General features: G+C 34.6%; 2 protein-coding genes across 2 annotated transcripts; both read right to left on the bottom strand.

Moving 5' to 3' along the window:
• Positions 1-875: 875 nt before the first annotated feature.
• Positions 876-1,626, bottom strand: LOC122278748. The gene has a single exon (XM_043088939.1). The coding sequence runs from the start codon at positions 1,481-1,483 to the stop codon at positions 1,217-1,219; it is 267 nt and encodes an 88-aa protein (XP_042944873.1). The 5' UTR covers positions 1,484-1,626; the 3' UTR covers positions 876-1,216.
• A 7,198-nt stretch (positions 1,627-8,824) lies between these two features.
• LOC122278889 (F-box/kelch-repeat protein At1g30090-like) lies at positions 8,825-10,829 on the bottom strand. The gene has a single exon (XM_043089097.1). It carries the CDS (start codon positions 9,606-9,608, stop codon positions 9,108-9,110), a length of 501 nt encoding a protein of 166 aa, XP_042945031.1. The 5' UTR covers positions 9,609-10,829; the 3' UTR covers positions 8,825-9,107.
• Positions 10,830-12,968: the final 2,139 nt, after the last annotated feature.

Below are 12,968 nucleotides of genomic sequence, written 5' to 3'. Positions count from 1 at the left end.
ATTAATACTTCAGATTCATATTATGAGTTTGATAAGAAGTGTGCATTATTAAAAAAGAAATAAAAGGAAGTACACAGAATATCTACCAGAAGATAGAAACACAAATATGGATATTTGTGAAATATTATTTTATTATCTTGAAAAAAAAAATTACAGAAATTTGAGGCACTTTGCCTCATTCTTCAAACGCTCTTGTTCTTCAAGAATCTGCATGACATCCTTATCTAAAGGAGTGGGCAATCAAAAAGAAGATTTAAGCAAAGATTTTAAATTCTTATTCTCTTGCTTTATTGCTTCTATCTTCATGTTAAACTCTCTTTTTTTCATTAAGTTTCATAACATATTAAAATTTTATTCAACTTTTAATTTTATATAAAATCATCTTCTCATAATCTAAACAATCCTTAAAAAAAATAAAAAAAAAAATTACACAAGAGTCTATTCTAGAAAGAGTTATTGATTTTACATATTTTAAATATAATTTTTCTTGGTTTTATCGCAAATAAAATATCAAATTCCGACCTGTCGTAGGAGTTTTCAGAGGGAAGTCGGGTGGCAGAGACTAGAGTAGAGCTTAAACAAAAGACGACAGCACGTAAATTTGGATGGATTACAGCTTTCTAGAGCAGCAGCAGCTGCTGCCGTACAAGGTGAGCTTACCCGTAACTCTACCTCACTGCCCTTCCACAAGTTTTTCTTGGCTGATTCTTTTTTATTTTATTGGCACCGGTATCCTGGATCAAATTCCTGCTAATGTGGATTGATTTTCTTCGTAATTAATGCACTCTGTACGAATATGGACACGCACGCACAATTGGCTTGTGAAGGCTTTTTTCTACCATTTATCAAACAGTTTCCAGAACAATGCAAATCCGTATGTTAATAATCCGCGATTCAAATTACAATAATCAAACATACAGATCCGTGTCAGTCAAACCAACATTCCAATCTCACCCCCACAGAATTAACAAAAAAAAAAAAAACCCCATTAGAAAGACACGGATACACACAGAAGATTACCAGAAAACCTCCGTCATTTCATTCCATTTCCATTTCCTTTTTTCCACCGAAAAATTGGGGAGAAAAAAAAAAAAAAAAAAAAAAGACAGAGAGAAGCCCGAAAAGTCATTATAAACTTGTACGATCGCGGTTTTGGGAAAATACCAGAGAAAAGCATGGGGGAATGAAAGATGTGATGAATCGGAGGTGCATGTGATCAGACAGCCTTGATAGGAACGGAGGAAGAAGAAGGAGCAACAATAGCGGGCCGTGGATCGGGAGATGGTTCTTCGAGATCTGAGGTGAAGTTAGGGTTGAGAGGGGCACGAACGTTGTCGGCGTCGTCAGGGTCGTAGTCGGGATTGAGGGAGCGGTCAATGGCGTCACGGCCCTGTTCCAGGCATGGCTTGCAGGCGATCTCTATGGCGATCCACCCCAGCACCACCCCCGCTATTGCTATCACTGCGCTTGTTATTGCCCCCATCACTCAATCTCTCTTCTCTCTCCCTCTCTCTCTCTCTCTCAATCTCTTGGTGGGAATTGGAATTCTTGCTGCGTCACTGGGTCTTCAGCCCTGGATAGATAAAAACTCTGTATTTCGATTTTCTCGGGAAAATTTGTTGCTATCCAGTAAATGGGCTTACCATTTTTATTTTTATTTTTTTTGGGGTCTGTTTCAAGTGGGACCCACCAGAAAAGAGAATAATTTTCGAAAAATGATAGGGTAACTCCTTCTGTCAATCTCAATACTTTAGCAAAGAATCAAAGATAACGTAGCTTCTTTAATTTTAATTTTAATTTTAAATAAAATATTTGAGTACGAGGACTCGGCACATCCCTCTCGATTACCTGACAGGGGACCGACAAAGCCTGCAACCCTATTGGAATAATAAAATTTTAAAATTTAATTTTATTGATGACAAATAATTTGATAAAGGTTTGTGCTAGATTTTGTAAAAAAGTTCTCTTATAATATTGTTAACGAATTATGTATACGTAAAGGAAAAATTTGATGAATATAGGATGGATTTAAATTTTAACTATTTTATTTATATAAGTCTTTAAATTAGAATAATTATTTTTTTATTATATAATAATAAAATAATATAAGATAAATTTAATTTTAAATATTCACGTCAAAATTCTATATTAAATATTTATTTATTTATTATATAGTAATGAGTAATTAATAATTTAAAAAATATTTAATTTTTTTAATTATTAATTTATTTTATTTTATCATATTTTAATTATTAATTATTAGTTTATTTTATTTTATCACATTTTGCTATTTAATTAGATAAACTTATGGAAGTTTGTGAATGTATATAGAGAGAAGAGAGTGTTATAAAAAATATAATAAAATAAGATTTACTCATTTTACAGTGTAGACTAAATTTGATCTTTTTTTTACCGATACTTTAGCTAAAAACTACAAATTTTGTTAATAGATAATCCATTACAAGTGTGTTTTATATCTAATAGTCAAAAAGTACAATATATTTTAGAAATGCATAACTCGGTGAGAATGCTTTTATTTTTCAATTTTTTGTTATTTTTTAAATTAATTAAATTCTTCTACTCATAATCTATACATTATATATTTTATAAGAAAAAAATTACGTGTGACATGTGTTAAGATGACGAGTAAAATTTTTATTTATAAAAATGTGTACCACAATGAAAAGTATTAAAAAACCATTTATTTTAATACAATTCACTTTTTTATAAAAGGCCTACGCATGACTTATTTATTTGAGATTTATACATAGTATTACCTTGATTTATATAGTTCAAATTTTATTTTTTTAAATGTTTTGTTAGATTTATTATTCATGTCAACTTATAAATAGAATTTTTTTTAACAAAAAGAGTTTTGAGATTTGGAAATGCAATCTTTTTAGATAAATGCTTTAATCTCAAACTTACGAATTAATGTGATTTGATTTATATATTAAATTATAAAATTATTTTTATTATAAAGTAGATTTATGTATAAGATAAAGTCATATCAATTTATGAGTTTATTTTAAATATTTTTATAATATTGATACAAATGCATGATAGTTATTTAAAATATGAAATTTAGATTAAAAAAAAGTAATGCTATATACCTATGGTATGCAAGCTCTACACACTTTATGAAAAAAGTGGAGTCTACCATTAAAAAATAATTTTTTATATAGGTTTCAAATTTATGTAATATTTTAAAATAAAATACGTAAAACTTACACACCTTATGATTGTAAATATAATTTATATTAAAAAAAACAATTCATTTTTTAATGAAATGATATTATCAATCTTTTTTGGATATAGATGAAATGATACTATCTCATTTGTTAGTAAAAGTAGTTGCATATCCATCAACAATATGATTGCACCAATAATATATAAGGAAAAATCTATTTCTCATCATTTTTAATTTTTTATCATCATTATCTCAATATTCTTAAATGTAGTATCAAATGATTGGTTTACAAGTTGAACATAACAAATAATCTCCAGTAGTTTAATGATACATCATGAAATTGTACGAGGATGATGGTAAAAATGATGGTGAATACCCCTTTTTTTTTCGAATGAACAAGAAAATTTTAAACAAGAAAATCATGGACACTAGTTCCACTAAATACAGTAGTCGAAGCCCACTGAAATAAGGTATTAAAGAAAAAATGTCTAACTTCGTCCACCGAGCATTCCTTATCTTAAAAGCATTGACCATTCCTTCCAACCTAAATACCCCACGCAAGGCATAAAGTGATCATGTTACAAACAGCAACAATTTGCAAATTACCCCTTAAACCTCTCTAACAAGTAAAAAGATCCACTATCCTCCTAGACATCACCCAAGTCATTCCACTCCTATTAAACACTTCAAACCACAACACCCTAGCTATCACTGCAAACCGAGCTTCCAGCTGAGCCATCTTACCACAAATAGAGTCAAGGGTCACATTGAGTTCTAAACGAGCATTCTGAGACTCAGTGGCCGTACCAACCTACTCTAAGGAGTGCTATTTGGATTCCTTCAACTCTTTCTCTAGGCGTACAAGCATATCCCATGCCATGTTCATTCTCCAAAAAATTGGCCTAGAAATAACAACTCGACACCTCTTCTTCAAACTTCTGCAAGTCATTCATTTTGGAGATCAACCATCCCATCCTGGAGACCGGCGCGTCCTCCTCTAACATATAGGAGTAAGACTCCCAATAAGATCATGCACCCACTAGCTCATCCCCCTCCTCCCTTGCCTTGGAGTTAACCTAGTGAGCCTTTTCAGCATAGGAGCAAAGAGCGCAAACCTCATTTTCTAGGTAGAACTGGTGATCGACAATCCAACCAGCAAGTTCATCAACCCCTAGGGCACTAAATCAATCTGTGTTAGGAAAAGGGAAAAACAAATTACATAGAAACTAAGTCAAATAAGCTTACAGAAGACAAAAAGCCTCTTAGTTGGCATGCTATTTCCCAAACCAACTCCTTCACACAGCTATTGGCCCGCAAGGTAGGCCCCGAAGAATGAGAACCAAAGGGACTAGGTAGCCCTAAAACATTGAGCTCCCTACCGGCAAATGAAGGCTTGGAACCACCTACTTGATTGGAATAGCGAGGTGGTGAGGCCACAAGCGATCAAGATACAAAGGCAGAGCTAGTTGGGACTGTTGACTCGCCTGCCCCAAAAGGTTCATCCCGTCTGGAGGTAGAACCTGATTCGTAGCCCCTCCTAGATTGACAGGTGAAGGAACTCTGTCAAGAGGTAAAACATTAACGGACAGGGTAGGATAGGAAGACAAATGGACTCCCTCATCAGGAGGAAAAATGCTGAAAGCAAGGAAAGAATCAAAACCCGACCACCATTGAGTTCCACACTTGAGGGATCATCACGAGATAACCATAGTTTTAAATTCCCTTTCGTTCAGGCCGAAATTTTTCGTTCTAGTGTAGTATCTGGTACACTATACCACCTCGTTCTGTTTCACTCCAAATTCCAACCCATTCCGGTCCTTTTCGGCCAGAATTGACATTTCAGTTCTCATTCCATTTCAGACTATTTTTATAATTTTTTTGTACTTGGATAACATTTTTGTAAATTTTATATCCAAATAGTATTTAATTAATTTTGGAATATAAAATGTATTTATATAATTTTAATCTTTTTTGTAACTATAATATGTCCCTCATTCTCTTTTTCTTTTTAAGATATCATTATTTTTAATAATTTATCTATTCTTTTATTTATTTTTCTTTGTTTTTGTGTCTCAACTTAAGTTTATAATTTTTTCAACATATATTCATTTTATAAATTTTCAATCCTTCCATATATACACATTTACATGATACACACTTACATTTATATATATATATATATATATATATGTATTTATTCTATTAGTTGTTATTTTATATATACATATAAATATTATATATAATTAATCCCGAAATAGAATACTAAAATACACCGGTGCCAAAATATTATGTTCTAGTACTTAAACCGAAATGATCACCGGAACAAAATTTAAAACATTGGGGATAACCCCTGAGAATCGAATGAGAGGTTAGGAGTTTCCCCACAAGAGGTTGTGGAAGGAACAGATGGAGTGGAAACATCTCAGTCACATTGAGGGAGAATATCCTCACTAACCTCTTGTATCTTAGCCAAATTCCTTGGGGCCAAAGACGTGCCTTCTATAGTCTCAAAGGGCGCCTCAAGAAGAGGACCTGCATAGCCCTTTGGCACAAGCTCTCAAAATGCGGAGTGCAACACCACATCGATATCGTCCTCCTCCTCCCTATGATCAAGGACTTTAATCAAGCAGTCATGGGTAGATAGGGTCTGACCAACCTGCTCTTGGTCGCCTGATTTAGAAGACTTAATTTTCAAAACTAGAGCTAAGTCAGCTTCCGCCTACCTCAGAACCTCCTCCAAGTAATTACCTGGAGTCAAAACTAGGCAAATTGATCCCATATCTCCTAAGAGGGACGAAATGTGATGTAGTGGATCAACTGGCCGTGATGATTCACTCCACTATGGAGCGCTGAAGCCTCCCTCTGGGTAGCAATTCCCAAAGGTATAGGAGCACCCTCAAAGCTCGATTTCACCCTCTCCCTGGACTGAATCACTATCTAGGCAAGACTTCTTCCCCTTCTATTCCAATGGAATTAAAGGACCCTTTTCTACCCACGAAGATTAGGTAGACCCCTCAAAAAGTTGTGTCCCATAAAGTGGGAATCGCTAGGGAATAACCAAGAAGTGATCAATGTCCCAAGTAAGAAGAGCGTCTGTGTAAATCACCCCGAGATTCTGTCCAACCCAAGAGTAAACTTGTTGAAGGTGAGTCTTCTCTCGAACAGAAAGCATCACATTAGACTCGAGATCTTTGGGAACTACACCCCACACTATCCGAATGGGAAACTCCTAGTGACAAGAATCTCCCACAAGGTACTCCAAGCCTATGCCCAACATGAAGAAAAATTTCTTGTGCCAATCTTTGACATGAGAATAGCGAGTCTCTAGGCATGTCGCCCTATACTTGGTTTGTGAATGGAAACTACACAAATTCTCATCAAGACTTTAAACATCATGGGTATAGAGGAACTCTCGAGCGATAAGGTTAGGATTTTCCTCGACGACAAGGTCCAAAACTCAACGCCATACAACACAACATGACAATAATACTCTCAATGCATTGGGATGAAGCTAGGATGTGGCTAAACCCAAATAATCCAAAACATCCCGAATAGGACGACAAAAGGGGAGAAGTAACCCCATCAGAAACATACTCATGAAAAGGTCCACCTACCTAGTGACCTTCCGAATTGACAGCCCCACAATGAGGCCCAGATGCCTCCAGCACAACAAAGTGAGGAACTCCATATAAGTTCCTTACAAAATCCAAGTCCACCTATGAAGTGGTGGCTGACCAACAGTATCCTTTAAAATTATTTGTATGATACTAACTAGCACCCCTAGCCTTGTTCAGAGACACTTGAGGGTGTGAAGATTTTGAAATGCGAGGACCAAAGCGAGAAGTGTAACGATGAGCCATTGGCCCCCAAATATTGAAAAAGAGGCATTAAGAAACAATGGAGTAAGGCTTCAAAAAGAATACTGCAGTAGGAAGCCATTAGGGATTTCAAAAAGAAAGTGCAGTGACAGAAAAACGAAAAAATATGAAAGGATAAGTTTAAATAAGAGAAGTGACAATTAAGCAATCCCAATGAGATTGCATTAAGTGTCACAGACATGAATATGGAATCCCATGATCTACATCGCTCGAAAAGACATGAGGAATGAACCAACGCACACGACCCCATACGTGGGAAGGCATATCATCAAAATGACCACTTATGAAACAAGTACAGAACGTGCCCAGAAACTAAAGCACTACACCAAAACTGTAAAGGTTAATTAATAAAGGCCAAAATTGGAAATTCTCACCACACTTTTATGACAGGAATTTGCAGATTAACGAGAGGGCCAAATAGTCCCTCGCAAAGAGTTGACCGAACCAATGACAACAACATCCCACGGACCAAAGGTCAAAGGCCCACGAAGCACAAGTCAAAGGGCAAGACTGCCACAATGCATCAATATGGAATTCAAATCCAACTATCATTAAACACAAATTAATGACGTAACAAATAGATAATGCCTAGTGCAGTATCTGCCTAGGATACTCACCTAAGGAATTAATTTTTCTTGTATAATAGCTTATTCAAAATCCTAACAATCTGCAATCCAATGAGGATTAGAGAAGACTAAGTCACAAGGCAAGGCCTTTCCTCACATGCCCAACTCATATAAATAAAGGTCAAATAGCACACCTAAGGTAACTTCTGAACGTCCTAAAACTCGAAATACTCTTAAAACCTTATACTGACTTAAGCATCGGAAGTGTCTCTCAACACACCAAGCCCTAACTACCTTTTGATTGCAGATTACCATAGTAATACAAAACATGTTCATAACAACATACATTTAAGGGCACTTTTACAGTTACTCATGTTTTTATAAATGTAGCATTATCCATAGGAATTTTTCAACAAAAGCTTCAATTTGGTGCTTTTCTAAAAAGCGGATTTTTATCCCTTTTTTTTTTTAGATGCTTAAATCACTTTTTATAAGTTTACCAAACATATTATTTTTTTCTTTAAAAGAGCTTTTAGGCTATTAAAAGCACCTTTACAACCTCTAGATCAAACCCAAATGTGCATTTAATACTCACTGACTTCAGGACTAACACCAAATCTTGATCTTTAGGATGTGAGTACTCGAGGAGATAGCTGTTTACACCAAAATCAAAAGAACGTTGGACTTTACAAGTAATACACTAATGACTTGCACTCCTGTACTACTATTAAAGATGAGCAACACAATTCAAGCACATTGGAAGCTGAAGAAAAAGAGATTTGTAGACCCTAGGTAGTTGATAGAAAAAACCTGATCGCGTATGCTTTGGATTGATATGATTATCAACACCTTATTTAAATTGGTAACCATTTCTACCCTATCATGCAATTATTTTTGTCTCTCCCCCACTTGGGCAAAACAGAGAGTGCAGAGAACTATCAACCCTCTTAACTTAAGATCATTGACAGCACTCATTATTGTTCAACTAGGTCAATCAATTGGAATGGTGAACAAAAGGTATGAGATGTTTTCCTTTGCATTTGAACGCACCAGAAGATACAGCTCTAAGTTCCACTTCATTTGTATTATTAAGCAGACCCAATACTGGTCCAGTACTAGCAAGATCAAAAATAGTAATATCACCACTCTCATCCAATCTAAATATTAATATATGCAATGATTTCAAGCCATTTAAATCAAAGCAAGCATTAGTTAAATAGATAAGAACACAATCAAATCACATAGTTGATATGTTCATGACAGAAACTATTTGGGAGCCTTTAGAGAATAGCCATTTCCATTCTACATCTTTTATACTCGCATACAAATTACAATTTACTAAGCATCATAGAAAACACTATATCACAAAAAATTGAAAACTAGGCAAACAGAACCTGAGAGCTTGAAGGTGTCAAGACATAGAAACTTTCTAGTGCCTCCACAACCTTCCATTGAACCAAAAACCTCCACTTTTTATTGTGAGTGCCTTTTTGGTTGAGCCTTGAGATACTTACTACCCACAGCAACATAAAGGTTCCGACCCACAACATAGATTCTACAATCATTCGCACTCACAGTAAAAGGTTTGCATATTTGCTCTGGTAAAGGAGGCCCTTCTATTGTTTCCCAGGAATCAGTATCCACATCATAAACCTTCAGCTTCATCCTTTCAAGATCTGAAACCACAAACAAGTGCCCAAAAACAACAACACTTGAACCAATCCAGCCTTCTGTCACAAGAAGTTTCCCGTTCAGAACTGCTGCATCATAAGAGGCCATATTAGTTCCCATAAGTGCAATGGGATGCCAAATTCCCTTAACGGGATCCATAACCTCAGCTGAGTCAAGCTCAAAAAGATGTGTGCTGTTTCCTCGAGCCACATAAATCATCCCGCCCCAAACAAAGGAGACACCCTCATGGGGGATGGAAATACACCTAAATCCATGGGGATAAACCTTGGCCTTGCAGGGCATTGCTGGGATAGAGTGCCAAGAGAAATGAATAAGATCAAGAACTTGCCCCTAAATCTTCCCAGTGCACCTGTGGAAAGCAAAGACAAAGAGCCAAGGGTCTTTGAAGCCTAATTCATTTCTTCGGGTGAAAAACCGTTCTTTACTACCAAGCAATAAATGTCATCCCTTGCAGACAGCCTTGCAGGCTGCATGGCTCTGGATTGGAAGCCAGAGAAGACAGTTTAAGGCAAGACGATTAGGGAGGCCTGGAATGAGGGGTTCTCCCTTGAGCATTAACTCTATATCTGTTGAAGGACTTAACAAGGAAGAATGGATTACTGCTGACCTAAATTTTGGTGATAATGTTATTTGGGAATCCCCTAGTTTGTGTACAAGTGCCTATTGGGAAGACAATTGGAAATGTTGCATCTTCGTCTCTCATGCAAAATATCTGCACCCTTGAAAAAAAAAATGAAGCGGCTCTTGTTCCAATACGCAGCTCCTTATCTATGCCATCCCACCGAATGATTGTTATTTATAAACCACATCTAAAAGATCCACATCTCAATCCAGATTAATGCTAACATTCCGAATTAGTCATTACTCGCTCTTCAACAACTTCAGTACAAAATTGGTATTCCCAAATCAAGAATTATGCTAAATTGAAGCACCAATGGATTGTCCAAAATATCTTCATGACAATTAGTGCAGAATATAAAATTCACAGAAAATCCATTCTAAACCCGAATTCAAATCCATATGCACAAAAGAGTCAAGTTTCCACAAGATTATGTTCACCCACTGCTCGTAGTATCACCATCGCTTATCAATATACCAACCGAGTGTTCTCTGTGCAAGGAACTACAAAGGCAACAAAAACCAGAAAACAGTGACCCAGAACGACAAAATTCTCGGTTATTTCTTCTTCAGCGATATAGAACCGAAGACTCACAACAATTTAGTTTACAAATCATGAAGAAATGCCCATTTTTACGGTCTTCACAGACTGATCATTCAGGAAACCAACCAAACCCAGAATACATATTGCAACACAACTTGGAAACTAACCGACATAGCAGAAGCAACGAGAATACATGAGAAAGCTAATATAACAACTTACAAGGGAGATGCTGCTGGAATATCGTTACAAAGATGGTGACTTTGATAAGATTTAGGCCCCGTTTAATTGCCAAATCCTCCTCAACTCATTTCATCTCATCATTACATATTTTTCAAATATTCATATATTTTTTTAAATTTTTATATAAAATATAATAAAAAAATTTAATCTTTTTCAAATTCCAACACATTAATAATATTTAAAATTAATATTTTAATAATATTTTATTCAACTCAATCCAACTTCCAAACCTAAACAGCTACGGTTTTGAACTAGAGAGTGATGGACCTATTGCCAAGACTATTTTTTTCTCAAGAAAATTATATGATAGTGAAAATCTATACGATATTTTGTAATATTCTGTGGCAAACATGGCTTCAAGAATTTAGTTTCCATCGACACCACGCGCCTTCAGGGCGTGCTTAATAGAAATTTTGATTTTTTTTTTCGCTGTTAAGTTTATAATCAAGTTGGTTAATATATTTAGTTCTTTTTTACCCAATCAAACTCAAATACTGATAAATTACTTTATCATTATTTTTATACATAATTAACTCCATGATTATCATTTTATTTTTTTATATAAATTCATGCTCACATATATATTCACTTCAATTAATATTATAATGGTAAAGTTCGAGGTATTTGATGAATAGATAATGCATATCTCACATAGAAAAGTATTGATAGGTAGCCATCGATTCCTCTTTTTTATAAGTAATTAAGGAAATATTTTTAAATAATGTTATAATTTTTTTTATTAAAACAATTATTTAAAGAAATAAAAATATATAAAAAAAGCAAAAATAAAATTGCCTGTTCGGTAGCCACTTTCAGTGGCTTTTCTGTGGATGTAGCAAGGTCCTTTGGTGAATAAATATTTTGTTTTTATGTTCTTATTTCACCATCACTTAAAATATTTTTGCTTTATTATGGATCTTCGATCTCCACCTTTTGTATTTTTTATTTAAGAATGTTTATATATCAATGACAAAACTAATTGTGGAAAATATATAAATATATATATATATATATATATATTTGAGATTCAATATACTTGTAAAATTCTTTTTTTCCTCGGCCAATTTGCTCTTCCTTTTCTTTCCGGGGTGCCGCCAATTTGCTTATCAAGAAAAATGTGAGGTGATTGTACACAACTCGTGATTGATGGTTGGAGGGTTTTATGTCCAGAAATCATTGCTTGAAATTTTGCAATCTCAATGCTAATTTTGGGCCTGTGGAATAGAAATTTCAAACTCGTTTTGTCGCCATACAAGAGCTGGTGTTCAGTTCGAGTAGCTAAATTAGGACAGCAGGACAGAACAATAGTTACAATAGTAAGAATAAAAGGGAGATGACCATTTTGTTTCTCCATTCATATTTATTTTTCTAATAGTGATTCCAAGAAGTTTATCCCCATTAGTCTTATAAGCATAGGATATTAATGAATACCTGCGTATCGCATATTTAATCGACGCTTGTCATATTTATAGATAGGTTTTAGAAAGTTTCTTCCATTCCAATTTGAAACATAAAAACTGTCCGAATATTAATCGGCCATATCGAATTTTAAGGGTGATTACATAAGTGATATTGAAATGCTTATCAAGATTAAACTTGCCACTTGAGCTTGAGCTCCCTTATGATATTTATTCATTTATATAAACTTTGAAAGAAAGCTTAGTCATTGACAAAATAGAAAGCTTTGGGGTGCATTAAAGGAGGAATGTTGGAACCATGATGATGATAAGGTTACATTTTCTTGATATATGATAAATAAAGACAAGTAGGCAAATAACAACAAACCAAATCCACAAAATCAGTGAACACCTACTCCCACCACACTAAACCCTCCCTCTATTTAGATATGTTAGGCTTAGCAATACACGTGTATGCATGCATGAACACGTATATATTGGAGTCGTTTTTATTAAAATTAATGTTACTTTTTATTCTAATTTTTATCATCCCTAATTATTGGTCGAGCTTCTTGCTTATAGCCTCCCCCTGAACCCCTGTTTCAGGGAATGCTCCTTAAGCGATTTCTTAAGTCCACTACATAAATGGAAATCCAGTTAGATTATGAGACATCAACCAATGTTCCTTAATAGTGTAACCTTCTAACTTTTTATTTTATTGCATTCACTTAATTATATGATGAATAATAAGACAGAATTAATTGGTTCAGAATAGGATGTATCATTTTAAAAACCATCAAGTGAAATTATGTTAAAAAAAAAAAAAATCATAGTCATGAGAAA

The sequence above is a fragment of the Carya illinoinensis genome, chromosome 10 (assembly GCF_018687715.1).
Source record: "Carya illinoinensis cultivar Pawnee chromosome 10, C.illinoinensisPawnee_v1, whole genome shotgun sequence".
Lineage (NCBI taxonomy): Eukaryota > Viridiplantae > Streptophyta > Magnoliopsida > Fagales > Juglandaceae > Carya > Carya illinoinensis.
The sequence above is the reverse complement of the archived record's forward strand: the minus strand, read 5'-3'. Positions and strand labels throughout refer to the sequence as shown.